At 43.6% G+C, this 17,748-nt stretch overlaps 1 protein-coding gene across 1 annotated transcript; it reads right to left on the bottom strand.

Moving 5' to 3' along the window:
• Positions 1-10,013: 10,013 nt before the first annotated feature.
• MAGEB16 (MAGE family member B16) lies at positions 10,014-14,493 on the bottom strand. Its single transcript, XM_005614059.3, has 2 exons — positions 14,374-14,493; positions 10,014-11,694 (listed from the first exon to the last, which is right to left on the bottom strand). Exon 2 carries the CDS (start codon positions 11,626-11,628, stop codon positions 10,588-10,590), a length of 1,041 nt encoding a protein of 346 aa, XP_005614116.2. The 5' UTR covers positions 11,629-11,694; positions 14,374-14,493; the 3' UTR covers positions 10,014-10,587.
• Between the last annotated feature and the right edge of the window lie 3,255 nt (positions 14,494-17,748).

Raw genomic sequence — 17,748 nt, 5'->3', positions numbered from 1 at the left:
GCTTTCAAACATGAAATGTAGGAATGAAGAAAGATAAAAAGGAAGAGTTTATATCTGGGAGAATATCATAGACTATTCTTCATGCATTAGTTTTCTATTACTGTGTGACAAATTACCACAAACTTTCCAGTTAAAAAAAATACCAGCAAATTTATTATCTCATAGTTTATGTGTGTCAGATGTCCAAGAATAGTTCAACTGCCTTCTCTGCTTCAGGGTTTTTCCTGGATGAAATTAAGGTATTTGCCGAGCTGTGTTGTAATCTGAAGGCTTGACTGGAGAAAAATCCACTGCCAAACTCACTCAGTTTGTTGGCAGAATTCTTTTCTTCTTGCCTGTAGAACTAAGAGCTTAGTCTTTTTTCTAAATCTTACAAATTCAGTTTAATGGTTTCTTAAGGTAACCTGCAGTGCCAGGCTGGGTGGCCCTCTCCATAGGAAATTCTCAACATAAAATTCTTCTTCAATGTCATCAGGAGAGTGAAAGCAAGTTGTCTAGCAAAATGGAGTAATATGTAGTATCTGGAATCAAATGAGTCATCTCCCATCTTCTTTGACATATAATGTAATGTAATCATGGGTGTCACGTATCCTTCATTTTGCCATATTCTATTCATTAGAAGCAAGTCACCGGCCGTGCTCACGTTCAAGAGGAGTAGTATACAGAGGGTCAGGATCATGGTGACTACTTTAGACTCTGTCTACCCCAATTTATGTGCTGAACCCAATGATCCTAGTTTCTTCCTCATACAAAATACATTCACTCTCTTCCAAGATCCCCCAAATTCTGAATCCACTATAACAGCAAATCAAAATCCAGGTTTCATCCTCTAAATAAGGCTCACGTGCAGATGAGGCTTTTAGAGAGTATATAGTTAAGTCCATCAACTGGGGCACAATACTTCTCTGTCTGTAAACTGGGGAAATAAAAGAGACAAATTATCCGGTCCCAACACATCCAATATATAACACTGAGACAGGCATAGAACAACTACTATAGACATTCCTGTTGCAAAACAGGAAAAATCAAAGGTATGAAACAGTCCCTGGCCCATAGCATTGTGAAATCCTGCTGGGCAAATGTGAATTCCTTGTAATTTTAATGCCTTCACAGAAGTTTCCGAAGGCTGCTTTCTGAGTTCTTGGTTCCTCCTTCAAAGTTATCTTTCTTTTCTATGGAAGATAGCATGTGTTTACAACTGACTGCACAAAACAATTACTTTGCATACCGTGATCAAGTGCACTGAGCCAAGGGCCCAGGACACCTACCTTACTTCTGTCAGGCAAAAGTTCTTCTCTAGTTTATCCAGGATTCAAGAGTAAATGCTAAGACCCATTTTGCATTCCAGGCTTTAGTCTCTCAACTGGGAAGCACCATCTGAGGAATCTGTCCTCTGCTGAACACTCCAACACCGCTGATTTGCCCACTCCATAGCTAAATGTAAACTTCCTTTTCACTGAGGAACATGCAGCTTACTGAATGGGCGAAGTCCATGCCTTGGGATGTTTACAGATGACTGTTCTCACCTGGACTCTTCCTTCTTCACTCTTTCTTTTGAATTTTCCTTCTGGTTTACCATGTTATCTCACTTACTTCCAACTTCTAGACACAAAAATCTGAGCATCACAAGCAATAGCACAGTGTCCTCCAAAGAGCAGATGCTCAATGTTTTAGAAATAAATGAGCCAATGAGCTTGGTATCTAATTAATTAAGATTTAATTTCTCCTATGTTATTTATAAGCTAATCAAGTCCAAGTAGGTATCTTTTATTTTACAAAAGGAAATCTTAAAGAATATTAGCAAAGCCATGGATTAACCACCTAATAATTGATCTATGTTAATTTCTCCAGTCAAACATTTTGACTACTGCATTTCTAAAGAAAATGGCTTGCAATACCACAGTTGTCTTGTTCTGCATTGCAAACATTGTTTTACAGAATAGCAAAACTCCTGCTCTTAAGCATGATACAAAGAAGTAAATGTGTAACTGAAATCATGCTTGAACATAGATTCTAAAGGTATTTTTACCTTCTATTAAAAGTAACAGTATTTTAGATAACAATGAAAAAAGAAAGAAGGATGGAAAGGATGGAGAGAGGGAATCAGAAAGGAAAAAAAGGAAGAAAAGAGGGAAGGGAAGGAGAGAAGGAGGAAGGAAGGAGTAAAGGAAGGAAGGAAGGAAGGAAGGAAGGAAGGAAAAACTCCAAGTTACCACATAAATCAGGAATACAAAGATGATATATAATTTTTCTGTCCAGCCCTATCCTAAACCTCATCTACTTAGAACATAGACTGTTATCTTCAATCACAAAGTGAAACATCTGCCTTAGGAGAAGCTGTTGAACTTGGCCCTGTAATATGCACTGACTATGGCAGTAGAGCCACCCATGGCTGCCATTCTGGCTTGGAATTTCTCTTCCTCATCTCTTTGAGCTTCTTCCTACCAGGAAGGGAGGGCAGTGGGGACTGTAGCATGGGCCCTGGTGAAAAATCCCAGGACTTTGAGCTTGTTGGTTTCAGCATGGGCTGTTGGACTCCTCATGGGCTCCTGATACCATGCAGGATCACTGTTGAGGACCCGCCAGTACATCAGGTATTTTCCTTCATATCTCTGCTGATGTGCTGCGTGGAGTCTCAGATGATAAAGTGATTCCTCTCAGTATACATCCTCATCGCATTTGGCAGTTTCCAGATGTCCTCCTCAGTGGCTCCATTGCCCTTTCTGAAGATCATAACCAGGATAGTCATCAAGCAGTGGGTCTTGGGCATGTGCTTGTCATTACTCAGCCCCCCCATGAAAGGTGAGATCCATTTTGCTGACAACGGCATAGAATTCTGTGCTTGGTGGAGTCAACCTCCTTCAAGTCAATGACAAATACCAGCTTCATCTAAGCAGAAACTCTACTGATTTCGGGGAAGTCATCCTGGTCTTTTGTGTTGTCATTCTTCAGCCTGTGTGGCTTCATGATGGGCTCTTTCATTTTATAGTTCAGCAACAGAAGCGACAACAAAAAAGCCACCTTCTTAGTTTCGGGGCCTCTGTGTAAGCATTCATTGTCTGGCAGGGCCCATGAGGTGCCCTCAATTTTTCCTTCCTTGGCTCTGTTGGCACTTTCGTTAGCTCTTGTGAAAGATACAGCTATAGCATGAGTAATGGTGAATGAAGCTCTCCCAGGGCCCTGGAGAATGCTAGGTGTCCCTAAAACAGACAAGTCTGGGGAATATCCTTCAAAAGAGGAGAGAAGGAGAAGTGGGACTGTCCTTTCAGCTGCAATAGAAGCCTGAAAACCCACTAGACCTCACACCTCACCTCAGCTATATCTAGTCGAAGCATCCTATAGCATCTCCAGACTGGCAGCATGGGCAGATCTCTGCTGCCCCCCAACCCATGTGCTGGGGCCTGTGGCCCTTTCAGATCTCTCTCATGGTGGTCTATATCTGTTTTTGGAATCTGGCTGCTTGATTGTAAGCTCTCTGGATAATTTTACCTCCCTGCTTCTCTGAGTGTTTCCCCAACTCCTACACAGAAAAGTCCAGGGTCCCAGGCACAATGGAGAAGCTGCTGCACAAGGCAGGAGGCCTAGGATGAATGACGGGCTGTTGGAGTGAAAACACGCTGATTGATTTCGCCCTTTTGCCCTCTAGAATTAGTATCTTTAGGATTTTGTGTTCTTCAAGATGTGTTTACTATATGGAAGTGTCTGATACACAAATTTGGTGAGCCCCTAATTTTATGACGTTATCTAACATTGCATTGTCTACCATAGTTGACTCTTTTTTTTTACCATTATTCCTAATAAGAGTATATATATAAAAAATACATAAAATTTTAAGAAATACTTATGAAGAAGTTTTTTTGTGTGTATAGGTATATATGTATGGTCTCAAAGTTTCATGAAATAACACCTAGCCTTAGCATGTGTGATTCACTTTGATATTCCCTATTCTATTTCCAGTCCAGTCTTTATAGTCTATTAAAATTATAACAATAAAAGGTCAGTTCTCATGCAGTACAGAGGCTTCAGGTGTTATTGTAGCCTCTGGAGTCATACTGCCTCAAACAACCCAACTTCTATGCTTTCCTGAAATGACTCGATTGATACTTGATGGCAGCTGTGGTTTGAGGTGCCACCTCAGATTCCTGCAGTGAAGCAGTAGAATTCCATTGTACCAAGGCACACTTGGAATAACCATGGGAGAACTTTAAAATGTTTCCTCCAACCTATCCTGTCATCTCTCTTGTGTTGTAGACTATAGACTCACCGCAACTTCATGGCATGCCCCTCCCCTTCATGGTGAAAAGTTCTTACATCTGACTTTGTATCCATATGTTTAAACATCTCTCTATTAGACTTAATCAAAAGTAAAACATTTTTTGCTCTGTGAAAAATGCTGAAAAGGAAATTGCAACCCACAGACTTGGAGAAAATATTTGCAAAACACATATATGAAAAAGGGCTTGTTAATTAAATGAAAAAGAACACTTTAAACTCAACAATAATAACCACAGTTCAATTACAAAATTGGCCTAAGACGTGACAAAGTCTTCGCCAATGAAAGCAATTGGATACCAGAGAAACAGATGAAAATGCATTAACCACAATTTTCCTGTAAGGAAATGTAAATTCAACCCACTATGAGATATCACTATATACCTATTAGAATGGTCAAAGAAAAAAAATAATAAAACAGCAAATCCTGCTGAGGATGTGGAGCAGATGGATCTCATGCATTGACTGTGGGAATGCAGACTGGCCCAGGTTCTCTGGAAAATCATTTAGAAATTTCTAATAAAGTTAACTTACACTTATGTTTGAACAGGACCCTACCGCATAATTTCCTAGAGAAATGAAAACTTACACTCATGCAAAAAAAAAAAAAAACCTCTGAATGTTTATAGATGCTATATTTGTAATAGCCAAAAACTGGATGCAAACCAAATGTCCTTCAATGAATAAATGGATAAATGACTGTGATCTATACAGTGGAATACTATACTGCTATAAAAAAGAAAGGACAAGTCATACATGTTACAATTTGGATCAATCTCAAGGTCATAATGCCGAGTAAAAACAGCCAATCTTAAAGGTCAACCTCATCTGCTGTATAATTCCATTTATAAAAATTCTCAGAAAGAGAAAATATATATGTGTATGTGTTTGTGTGTTTACCAGAGTCTTTCAATCCTAATTTTAATTTTAATGCATTCAATATGTTGGTTTGTTCTATTGAGACATTTGCAAGCTGCAATAATTTAGATTTTACTTATGAATTATACAACTTCTACTTCTGGAGAAGGTGGAGTAACAGGGACCGGATCTACACATTTGCCTGAGACAATGAAGAAAACGGATAAAATACGTGACATCAATATTCAATATATTGGACATCAGACCGTGAAAGTGAGTGATGGCTGAGAGATGGAAAACAAAGCATGTGAGCCTGTAATCGCCCCAGCTTGGTGCCGGGAGCCCAGGTGGAGCCTGGGGTCTCTCTGAGTTGCTAAAGACGAAGCTGAGAGTCTGGCAAGAACTAAACAGCTAGATTTCCTAAGACGGAGTCCCAGAGAGGACAGCTGCACAGAGGAAGGACTGAGGAGCCCACACAGGGCTGGGAGTACTTCCTGTCAGAGTGGTAGAGCACGTCATTCACAGGGCAGCAGGGAGACTACGCAGAAGTCTTCTGTCTCAGTAGCGAGGCAAGGTAAGCCATAGTAAACGCTGCTCTGGTCCCAACCAACAAAGCTTGAAATGAAGAACTGACGGTATTATTTTGTTTTTAAGTAATGTAATAGCATTACAGAACAGAGCTTGAGAATATTCATGTGTGGAAATTTTTTAAAAGTGTATTTTCTTCTGGACAAGTGTGAACAAGGTAAATTCACAATTTCACCACATCTGGCATCCAATCAAATGCTAGCAGGCATGCAAAGAAGCGGGAATATATAACCAATAATTAGGAGAAAACGAATCAATTAAAACTGACCTAGAAATGATACTGATCACAGAATGAGTAGACAAGGACATCAAAACAGTTAATATTACTATATTTCACATGTTCAAGAAAGAAGAAGAAATGTTAAACTGGTTAGAGACATAGAAGATACAAAAAGACCTAAAATGACCATGAAGAGGTGAAAACTAAAATGTCTGAGGTAAAAATATACATTGGTTTGGAATACTGAACTAATAAAAAAGATTAGTGAACCCACATATATGAAAAATATCAGAATATATTTATATAGTACCTCTATGTACGGAAAAAATCCCCTAATATCAGCTTTAATATAGTATATCCCGGATGTTAATAGTGTTCACCTTTCAGGCAGAGGCAGAATTTTTGAGTTGCAAAATGGGACAACTGCGATTTCTCACTATTGTTAGATTTTCTTGCAACAAGAATATATGCACTGTTATCTTTGTAATTGAAATATGAACTAAGCCTCCCACAAGAATCAGTAGCTGTGTTTTAGACAGAAAAAGTTACCACTAAATGATATAACAGAAAAAACCTAAAATATGAATAGCTTAATACAATAAAAGTTTATTTCTCTGTGTGGACTGGTAGGCATTCTGTGCTACCAGGTGATGCAGGGTCCCAGGCTGCTTGCTTCTTGTAGGTCCACCCCATAAACACATGATGTCCACGTTTACTGATGAACGCAAGAAAAAACATGAAAGGTGGTAAACTGAGTATCAAATGCTTTGTCCCGGAAATGACAAACATTGTTTCTGCTCACACATCAATGGCAAGGGCTAGTCAAATGATCCTTTCTAACTACAAGCTCACTTGATAATGTACTCTCCCCAGGAGCCCAGGAAGGAGGGGAAGACCAGTGTGGATGAGCACTTGCAGTCTCCTCCCTAAATTGTTACATAGTAGGTGCTCAACAGAATGCAACTAGCAGAATTTTTATGACAACCACTCTCTCTATTTCCCGGTAGATTGTCTGAGTAGGCCCAATTACCCTGCAATTCTCCAACTTTTTTGAGATCCTACCACATGACAGTTGCTTCCAAAACACAGGCTTACATCAAATATTCAGAAAGCTCCAGTGAAAGATCAGCAGGGAGCTTTTGCCTTCTTCACTTACTAGTCCCCTTCTGCATTGACCTATGCAATAGCTTCTGAAATCTTAATAGGATGAGAATTTCCTTCTTCCTGTGGGCGCCTGGGGAACATCTATGAATTTTTGCCACCTTCTAGGTGACTGAAGATGCCTGAACACTTGTAAAGGTGCCACTGGACATAGGGAAAAACCAGGATTTTCTCCTGGGTGAAGTAGTTAGACAAGAGGCAGGAAAAGGATGTTGAATTATTTTTATTATTGCTAATCATAGATAGCCTGTCCGTCAATAAACAACTTTTCAAGTCCTGGAAAGACTCCAGAGATTTTAGGAAACGAATCCTCGGTAGATGTTGGCTATGCAGTGATCTCCATGGTCTTGGATCTCTCCTCAACTCTCACTTACGAGGGAGGCTTTGGTTATTAACCACATAGGTAAGCTCTTAGGTGTATGTGTTTGGTGTCCAGTCTCGATAAAGTAACTCATTTAAATTCTATTGCAAATGTCAGGGTGGTTTCAAAACCCCCTCTCCAACTTCAGGGTTATACTCCCCAAATTAGTAGATTCTGTGACAAATCGAACTGTACTCACCAGCTCTTTGGGAAGACATTTTGAGAAGGTGATGGAGATACCCAGTGGGTGGCCAGGTCCAGATTTCAATGCCAAAGTTACCTATTATGTGCCACAGGACGTTGCTCTCACAAGACTGCATGTTGACAGATGGGACTACCAGGGAGTTGAAATGTTCTAAGTCAGGAGGGGGGCAGGTCATTTGTGCCCTGTTTGTTCCACTGGGAGCAAGGTGAAGCTTTCAAAGGAATGAAGAGGTGGCCAGCGGCTCAGCTTCCAGTTTGGACAAAAGGGCACAGTGGGGAAGACCCAGGGAAAGGGAGCTGTAAGGCAGAGAGAGCTCGAGCTGGATAAGTGGTCCAGCCTCTAAGCAGAGTCAGCTCTCAAGGAACCCTGGGGCTTAGGGTAGAAGGCCCTAGGTACATGAAGCCTGCAGACAATCCCAAATTGTGTTTCTTATTTCAATCTTCCTTCTTTAAACCTGCCTTCAGTTCCTTGGCTACAATATCCTTTTTATATCCCAAGAAGCATTAAGGAGTAGTGAGTGGAGGAATAAATTAAGAGACAGAAATTCTGACTCAGGCAGGAAAGAGTGGCACAGGGTGGGCTCTTGAAGAATTCAGATAAAAGGTCTAGTCCAGCTCCGTCATCTACTAGACATGTGAAATCGGGAATGATCACAGGCACTTTGAGCCTGAAGATCTTCATGTGTGAATTTGTTGGGGTAAGTCTGGGTTTCTAGGACTGCTGGGACGTGTATGAAGTATACAAAGCATATGGCACAGGACCTGGTATATCCTAGGACTTTAATAAAAGAGAATTATTGCTATGATTATCTTGATCCCAAATCCTACCACCTTCACCTCTGTGTGTACGAGTCTATGTTGTCTAAATCTAGGCTTTCTCAGAAAACATAAAGTGCTAGAGGACATGGCACACCAAATCAGAAAATAATGATCCTCATCAAGTAAAACTGTAAAATTCTCCCCTCAGAGTTGATGTTATTTAATTTGGGTTTGGGGATGTCTTCCTCCGCTGGATGTAATTCAAATTTCCTAGAAGTCGTGTCAAGGACCAACTTCTCACCTCTCTTTTAGCTGCCCTTTGTAGAGGTTCAGAATATGTCACTCTAAAATATGCCACTTTGGCAGATAGGTTGTTTTGAATTAAAGGAACTTGAGGAACAGCCCATGCAAGGAGGATACTCTGATCCCCCTTTCTCCCCCTGAATCGAAGAGAGAAATTTCCCATGTGAAAGGTACTTTTCCTGTACCAGGAGCATAGAAGGCATTCTTATCACCAGAGATGGGGAATTTAGGGCCTAGAACGCTGTATAAACAAACCTTGTTACTTCTTCACAAAGTTAGCACCCCAAGCCCAAATCTGTCTACCTTGTCAATTCTTCACAGATATGTTTCTTTGTCTAAGAGGTAGAAAAGCTTCCTGCTGTGGTCCCTTCTTTCAGTCTCCTGTCTTTGTGTGGCTCCTATACCTGTGTACATAATTAAATTTGCTTTTCTCCTGTTTCTCTTTTTATTACGGGGGGCGGGGGGGGGGGTCTCAGCCAAGAACCTGGAAGGGTAGAGGGAAAATTATTTTTCCTTCACTACACCTTCCATCCAACCCTCCCCACACTTTTTCATTCCTTAGACACCAACCAAAAATTTAGCTCTTGCTTATGGCTTGCCAAATTACACTAAAGACAGCCTAACCAAATTTTCATTTGAATGAACTGGGCACTGGCTCTCCTAGGCCATGGCAGAGTGCTAGCCCAGTGGCTTCTGGGTGTCTAATCTCAAGGGAGTATCATCTGTATTTCTCAGAAACTCCTTACAGATGATGTGCATAAAACACCTACTTGGTGCACTGTGCTCTACTACACTGGGACAAGAATGCGGGACACCTTGCATTCCTGTTCCAGGTGACAATTTCCCTCTGATTTACAGGTGATCTAAAAGTAACAGCCAACAGCAGTTTTCCACTCTAGACTTATGGGTTCCAACTCTCAGACAAACAATCTGAGGGTCTGGTGCCTGCTCTAGATGCCCTCAGCCTCATCTGGCCCACCATCCAGTTTAATGTAAAATTAACTCCCACTGAAGGACCTGAAGTTTCGCAAAGCCCCAGACTCATGCCTAACTCCATTAACAATTTCACTGTCTCAGATGGAATGTCCACCTGTACTTATTCACACCTTCATTTCACTTGTCCTTTAGGTATCAGAAGATCCCACCGTTGTCCTTATAAGATTATCACTCTTCTATGGTGAAACTCTATGGGCAGGTCCTGAGTCATTAATCTGAGCCTCCCAGGACTCGTTCAGTGTTCCCAGAAGAACAGGTGTTCAATGAAGGTTCAGGGAATACATGAGCCAGTGAGTGTGAGGTCTACTTTATTAAGATTTACTTGTTATACATTCTTGAAAACCTAAGCAAATCCATGAACGTACCATTTACTTTTACAGAACAAGAACTAAAAGGGATTAGAGAGCCAAGATATGAATATCTCTTAGATTTTCTTCTCTATTTTTCTCTATTGATGCCAACTATCTTAGAGATGATATCTTTCACATTTGCAGGGAAATGCCTATAGCAATGCCATGTTATCTTATTGCAGATGACAAAACAAGACGGATGGTTTCACAATTTGTTTTCCAAAATAACAAAGCTCTTACTATTAAACCTCATTATAGCATTAAATGTCTGAGCAATATCATTCATAAACTTGGAGATTTTGAAGCTAATCAAATCTATATTAAAAGAAACAACATTTGAATAGTATGTATGTCAAATAATGAAAGAACAGCTTTTCAAGTTACACATGTAATATAGGAACACACAGGCATATACACTGTGTTCCTTTCAACCCCACCTCAGAACTAACTTCTAAATTCTAGCAACACTAACTGCCTCTTCAAACACAAAGTGTTTGAAGAATCTGCCTCAGGCTTCAGTAGGGGCAGGAGAAACGGCCAGACCCGGCCCCAGAACGGGCAGTGGCCAGGGAAGTAGAGACAGCCCTGCCTGCAATTCTGGCTCGGGCTCTCTCTTTCTCATCTTGCAAAGCCTCCTCATACTGAGATGGGAAAGAACTTGGGTCAGTCGCATGAACCTTGGCTATAAACTCGAGGACCTGCATCTTGGTGGTTTCGGCATGGGCTCTCGGGCCCCACAGGAATTCAAATTGCGCAGGATCACTGTTGGCCACCTGTCGGTACTCCAGGTATTCTTCCTTCACGAAATCTTTGGTGATGAGCTGCTTGGGCTCCCCGAAGATGAAGTGCTTCCTGTCAGAATAGATGCCCGTCACATTCAGAACTTCCCAGACTTCCTCTTCGGTGGCACGGTTGCCCTTCATGAAGATCACACCCAGGATAAGGATGAGGATGCCGGTCTTGGGGACGCCCTGTTCACCATGCTGCATGCCATCATAGGTGAGGCCCAATTTGATGAGGAGGCCATAGCAGTGGTTGGTGGGATCCACTTCCTTCACATCAAGGCCAAAGATCATCTCGATGTGCTCCGAGGCTCTCAGAAGGATCTCAGGCAAGTGGTCTTCATATTCCTGGGTGACAATCTTCAACATATCTTCCTTGGTGAATGGCTCTTTCATTTGATACTTGAGCAGCAAGAAATTCACCAACGAAGCCACTTTCTCTGCTGGAGCATCTCTGGGCACATTCTTGGGATCTGGGATAGCCTGGAAGGTGCTATCCTTCTCTTCCTGGCTACTAGAGCCCTCATCCGATTTGCATGATGAGGCAGCTGCGATGGCAATGGAAGATGAGCAGGAACTCTGAGAACCCTCAGGAAAGCTGGGCAGACCAGCAACAGGAAGCTCCTTCGAATGGCCAGGCATTAGAGGACGGGAGGAGAGACAGGTCTCCTCTAGAGCCTTGGAGATCTCAGCAACCTCCAAGTCCTGGGTCGTACCTTGGACCTGAAGGCGTTGATCATGTGAGCATCGTGGATTCTTCTGACGCTGAGACATGACGACTCTTGTCGGTGGCAGAAGGCAGGAGTGTGGACAGGAGGGTGGGCAATGGGGAATCACCACCTAAGGGCAAGAAGGCAGATGTGAGTCACCTCAGTGGGTAGGCTCCACAGTGCTGGCTCTGATATAAGCCGCCTCCAGTGGGCTTCTTCTGCCAACAGTGACATACAGCTTTAGGGGTCTCCTGACCTCCCGGTTGCTGTGTCCCCCAAGAATATGGAGTAGGAAGTCTGAATACACAACAAGGTGCAGCCAGCCAACCAAGGCTGAGAATTCTCAGGGTTCCTACTAGGCAGGTGTGGTTGGGCTCTGTAGACCCATTTCTGATCTGAGGAGGGTGGTCTCATCAGTCCTAACTCAGGTTTCGTACCTTAGTATTCGATAGGGCCTGGGTCACCTCCCCTATGCTAATATGAGGCTGTGCCTCTAAATTCTAAAGTCACATCTCTTAAGACAACTGAGTTGGAAGTGTGGAGGTGTCTCCTCCAGGAATCCAACTTGGGGTTTCCCAGGGCTGACACCAGGAGCTACATTCTGTGGACATTATCTGTACTGGTGTTGGTGGTCCCCTGCTTCTCACTCAGTTGTTTTCCCTTGAATCCAGGAAAGTCCTGGGATCTCTCCTTTCACTGCCCCCTCAGACCAAAGCCTCCACCTCCCGAGATCTGGAGGAGCTAAAGAAGGGTCATGTCCACCTGACTGCCTTGCCCCCAGCCTCTCAGGGATCACAGCAGTTCGGGGCTGAACTTGTTGTGATCCCCACTCTCCTGGGGTTGGTGGTCGTCAGTATTCACTCAGCATCCCTGCCTTGGCTACTGGTGGGGCTTCAGGCTTGATAATATTCAACTGATGCTCATCCTCCTGCACGGAAGAATGTCTTATCTTCCCAAGACACCCCAGGAGGAACTGAGGAAGGACGCTGTCCGTCCACCTCTACTGGGCCTTCCCTGGCTAGCAGCAGGAGCTCGACACTCTGGAGCTGTCTCTGTCCTGGGGTGGGTGGACCCCTCGGACCTCACTCAGAATTCTTTCCATAACTGTTTACAAGCCCTGGAATCCTAATTTGCTGACCTCCTGTGATGTATGCATATAGACTACGGACCTCACCTGCCTGAAATGGCCAGGAAGGAAGAGAGTAGACAGCTTGTCAAGGGATCCTTGCCCAGGTTCACTGAGGCTATTTGATCACCTCATGTTCTGGGATGAATCCCTTTCAGGCCCTACTCTGTGTCTCCACATAGACTCCTGCACTGCCTCATCACCCTCGTCAATGCTAATGGGAACCTGCCCCCTTCAGACCAAGACTGCCACTTCCAGAGGACTCCAGGGTGTGAAGTGTTAGGACTTCTGACCACGCTCGTCTAGGACCTCCCAGAGAATGACTACAGTGCAGGGCAGGTGTCCTGGGATGCCATCTATACTGGAGTGGATGGTGAGCTCTTTGCTCAATCAAGGTCTACCCCTGGGATCTTGACAGTGTATGAGACTCATCCCCCCTGCTGACCTCCCCTTTTCTAATTCCCTGACGTCACTCCCTCAAACCAAGGCCCTCACCTCCCCAAAACCAAAACGATGACACGTAGTCGTCTGATATGTGGTCACCCCTCCCAGGGTGGACCAAAGGGGCACGGAGGAGCTTCCTCGTGACCCTCTGTTCTGGAGTACGTGGTCCAGATGGTCTCGTCTTGGGGTCCTCACCTTGAATCCTGGCCTGGCCTGGGACTTACCCTTCTGACCTGAGTTTGTCCACTCACAATAAGGCCTCAGTTCCCAGGGAACACCACGGAGGAGTGATCGGGGGGCTCGTCTCGCTATCACTGCTCGCCATCTCCCAAGGCTTCCCTGTGACCCGAGGGACCACACTTTCATGCAGTGAGTTTGCCCTTCAGACACAAGTCGATGACACCCGCCAGGGCCTGGGACTGCTGCTGACTTAGCCTAGTCTACGCAGAACAAATCCTTTACTTTCCCGAGTCCAAGAGGAGGAAAGGAGAGGTGGCCTCTGCCTGCCACCCCTTGCCTGGCCCTCTCAGGCCTGACAACAGGGGAAGGGCTCTGGGGAGCCCCGTCTGCCATCAATTCGTCAGTCTACAATCCTCGCCTGAGCCCCTCACATTGGATAGTGGCTGGTCACGTGCCCTCTGACGTCTGTTCCCTGAGGCCCAAGCTCCAGTCAAGGCCCCATCTCTCTGAGACACCCAGAAAGGAAGTGCGGAGACACCTCACGCCCAGGACATCCAGCTGACAAAGGGCTACACACGGTGCCATCCCCTCCGCCCTGGGGCGGGCGGAACCCTCAGAACGCACTCGGGGTTCCCAGTGGCACTCCCGCAGGGCCCCAGGCCCCTTCCTTTGCTGACGCGGCCCTGCCCACCTCAGACTGAGGCCGCACCTCCCGCAGACCCCGGAAGCCCAAGTCAGTCAGCAGCACTTCCGGCCGCCCCTGCCCGGGGCCTCCCAGGGCTGAGGGACGCGCCGAGGCTCGGGGAGCCGGTCCCTAGTGGGCTGGGGTGTGGGGTCCCCTCAGCACTCACTCAGGGGCCTCTTCTCGACCACCCGCAGGTCAGAGCCTCAGCCCTGCGCGGAGAGGCCCACACCTCAACAGACCGCCCAAGAGCGAGCGCTTGGCCCGGCTGCCTGAGGGCCCTGCCGGGGCCTCCCAGGACCGGGTTGGGGCTCTGCTCTAGCGCGCCCCTCTTTCCCGTGCTGGGTGGTCTCCCCTGGCCTCACTCAGAGGCTCACCTGACACCTGCAGCCGATGCGACTCCTCGGTCCGGGAACTGGAGTCCGCGCGCCTCAGCTCGAGCCCCTCACAGCCGGCTCAGCCTGGAGGAGGAAGTCCGGGGGCGGGACTTCCGGTTTGCTCTGCCTGGGGTCTCCCGGGCTGACAGCAGGGGCGGGGCGGGGCGGGGCGGGGTGCTCCCGGCTCAGCTTCATCGCGGAGGTTGCTGCTGACTCTGGCTGGCAGTCTTCACTTTGGCGTCTGCCCCCTGCTGGAATCCTGTGTGTTGAGCGGAGCTCAGGCCTCTTATGCCAAGGTCCGCATGTCCCTGAAACCTTGAGGAGTATCTGAGGAGATGCCTCAGCCAGAGAGCCCTGCCTGCCTGGGGCAACTGAGGGCTGAAAGCGGGCTCTGGACCCGTCTCTGCGTGACCTCCCTTTATTCTTTGGTGTCGGTCTTCTCAGCCCTATTCATGGGCGTTCTCTTCTTGCCTCCTTTCTCTTCGATTAATGCTTCCTAGGAAATGCCACATCTCAGCAAAGTCTTTATGAGTTTACTTACTGCAGCCTTTGCAGAGCTTGGAATGGATCTTGTACCAGCCTTAGTGTGAAATGGGGAAACTAGAGCCCCAGGCAGGCAGAGGCCACGACAGGTCGCACCTGCCAAAGAAATATCACTCTATTTATTCTTCTCTTCACCAGTCAGACTTAGCCTTTTATATAAATTCAATTTTAAAAAATTTACTTTGTACCAGGAAGGGACTGAAATGAAGGATGTTGAAATCCCCTGAGTTTTTGAGCTTATCCCACACTGCATATGCAGAAATCATATCCACATGATGAATATGATCTGTCTGTTTGCATTCTTCATACTTCTCATTTATTTTGCTATTTTTTATTGCTTTGCCTATGTTTTCCAGTCCAGTTTTGACCAGTGAAGTGGACGTGGCTCATATACTTTCTTCTTGAGACCTCCTTATGTTTTTTTTCTAATCAAGGGGAGCTAGCCTGTTAAACTGTGTGGCGTGATTTCCCATCTTTTTGTGTAATCTGGAAAAGTTTATGTAAGATGTTGATTAGTTTTTGCCAAATTATATGGTGCAACTGGGCTCCAAACCTGATTTCTTCTAGATATTTTTGGCCTAGAGTTTCAGTTGTCGATTACAATTTTCAATTTCTAATACGCTTATTTTGCCAAGAGGTAGCATTTTACTTGCATACTCAAATTTAAAGGTATGATATTTATAATAAATCATTTTGCATAGAAATTCTCAGGCATATACTTTTTGTACACAAAACAGTACAATGAATTCTGTTTACCTGACACTCAGCATAATAATCATCAATAGTTATAAGTATAAGCCAGATCAGGTCTGATCATTGTGCCAGTTAAGTCTCTGTTATCAGCTGTAGAATGGTAATTCTCTCATTTGTTTGTTTCTTTTTTTTTTTAAAGACTGGCACCTGAGCTAACAAGTGTTGCCAATCTTTTTTTTTTCCTGCTTTTTCCCCCTGAAATCCCCCCAGTACATAGTTGTATATTTTAGTTGCGGGTCCTTCTAGTTGTGGCATGTGGAACGCTGCCTCAACATGGCCTAATGAGTGGTGCCGTGTCCACGCCCAGGATCCAAACTCTGGGCCGCCGAAGCAGAGCACATGAACTTAACCACTCAGCCATGGGGCCGGCCCCATCATTTCTTTTTAATTCATTACCTGATAGTCTTCTATAGGTAGAAATCTTCTCTTGTCTGCCATTTGTTTCTCCTGAGGTACTGTTATAACATATTTCTACTGTTCTCTTATAATATTTAAATCTCCTCTGCACCTATATTTTACACAATATGATTTAACTCATATCACTTATTTTGTTTCTTTCTTTTGTAATTGATAATATCTAATAAAATTGTCTGTTGTATAGATCTTTTCTAATAATCTGTTTTTGTAATTTGGTTCTACAGTCTTCCATCTCTTCAAGTTTACGTTTGTCTTCATTATTTCTTAGTTTCTTTGAGCTTTAAGTTCCCTTCCTTTTCTAGCATTTAAAAAATATTTGGATATTTAAAATATGTCCTTTGTTCTAGAAATGTGTTTAAGGCTATAATATACCTCTAAGTGCCACTAGATGTGCTTTACATAATTGGTCCTATTACTTACATCCCTAAATTTTTACAATATGTAAACCTGACTGAATGGAGAAAATTATGTTGAGAAAACTGAGAAGAGGAAGAGAAAGATGTTTTTTAGATGAGGTTTCAGAGTTCAGGGATATTTTGCTTTGTTTTGGTTAGTAATTTTAGAAGACACATGAAAACTAGTGACAGAGAATGCTAATGGCAGCATTGAATTTTCTTTAGGAATTCAAGGACAATTTAACAAATAAGAATCAGTTAATATAATTGGCCAACTATAACAATCAGGGATTATCCAATGAATCTAAATATATAAATCAGAGGGATTTAATGCAGGAAATTGTTTATGCATGTGATTCAGAAACCAAACAGGGGAGAATCAGGAAGACCAATGTTTAGCAACTTGTGGAGGTCACTTCCACATCTACCCTAGAGGGACAAATAGGGGAGATGGTATTACTGGAGACTTGAAGTTCGGGTTGACAGAATCTAGAACCATGGGGGGCTATTCTGATGGAGGCTGGAGTCAAGGGAAGATGTAGCAATTGAAGCAGAAGCTACCTGATGCAGACAGGAAAGGGAAAAATTCTGGGCACTCTCACCCTCCTGGGGTCTAATCTGAGCCAGGTTCTCCTGTTGACTCAACTGAATTGGCATCTAGATGTTGGAAAGCCTAGAAATTGGGAGTCAGATCCCATATAGGAGAGTACAGAGCAGAGCAAGAGTGAAGAATGGATCTGAGAACAAATAGGTCAAGGACTGGCATACCACATTAACAGATTAAATGAAAAAAGTCATGTCTAAATTGATAGAGAAAAGTATGTCATAAAAATCTTCATTCATTCGTGATGAAAGATATGTTCTCAAAGTAGATAAAAGATACCTACAAAACATCTTAGAGTGAAAATCATGCTTCATGTGGAAACCTTGAAATCTTTCACTTTAATATTGAGAAGTAGACCAAAAGGCCTCTTATTATCATTTCTATTCTACATTTTAATAAAGATACTACCTAGGAAAGTAATGGGAAACAGAAGTAATCAAAGAGATAGGAATAAAAAAATAAGAAACAATGTTAGTATAATTAAATATGAATAAAGTGTATATGAGGAAGATCTAAAGAAAAACTATTAAATCAACAAAAATGTTTTTAAAGAAAACTTCTGGGTATAAGATCAATATACAAATATGCACTTTTTCTGTAGCAACAGGCAGTATGAAAATGAAATTATACAAAAAAATAACTTGTAAATTACCATAACAAAAT

Source organism: Equus caballus, chromosome X, assembly GCF_041296265.1.
Source record: "Equus caballus isolate H_3958 breed thoroughbred chromosome X, TB-T2T, whole genome shotgun sequence".
NCBI lineage: Eukaryota > Metazoa > Chordata > Mammalia > Perissodactyla > Equidae > Equus > Equus caballus.
This window is presented reverse-complemented; position numbering and strand designations above follow the sequence as displayed.

Bases quoted from the DNA above. Each gene is read 5' to 3' on its own strand.
- MAGEB16 (XM_005614059.3), bottom strand. From the start codon at position 11,628: ATGTCTCAGCGTCAGAAGAATCCACGATGCTCACATGATCAACGCCTT.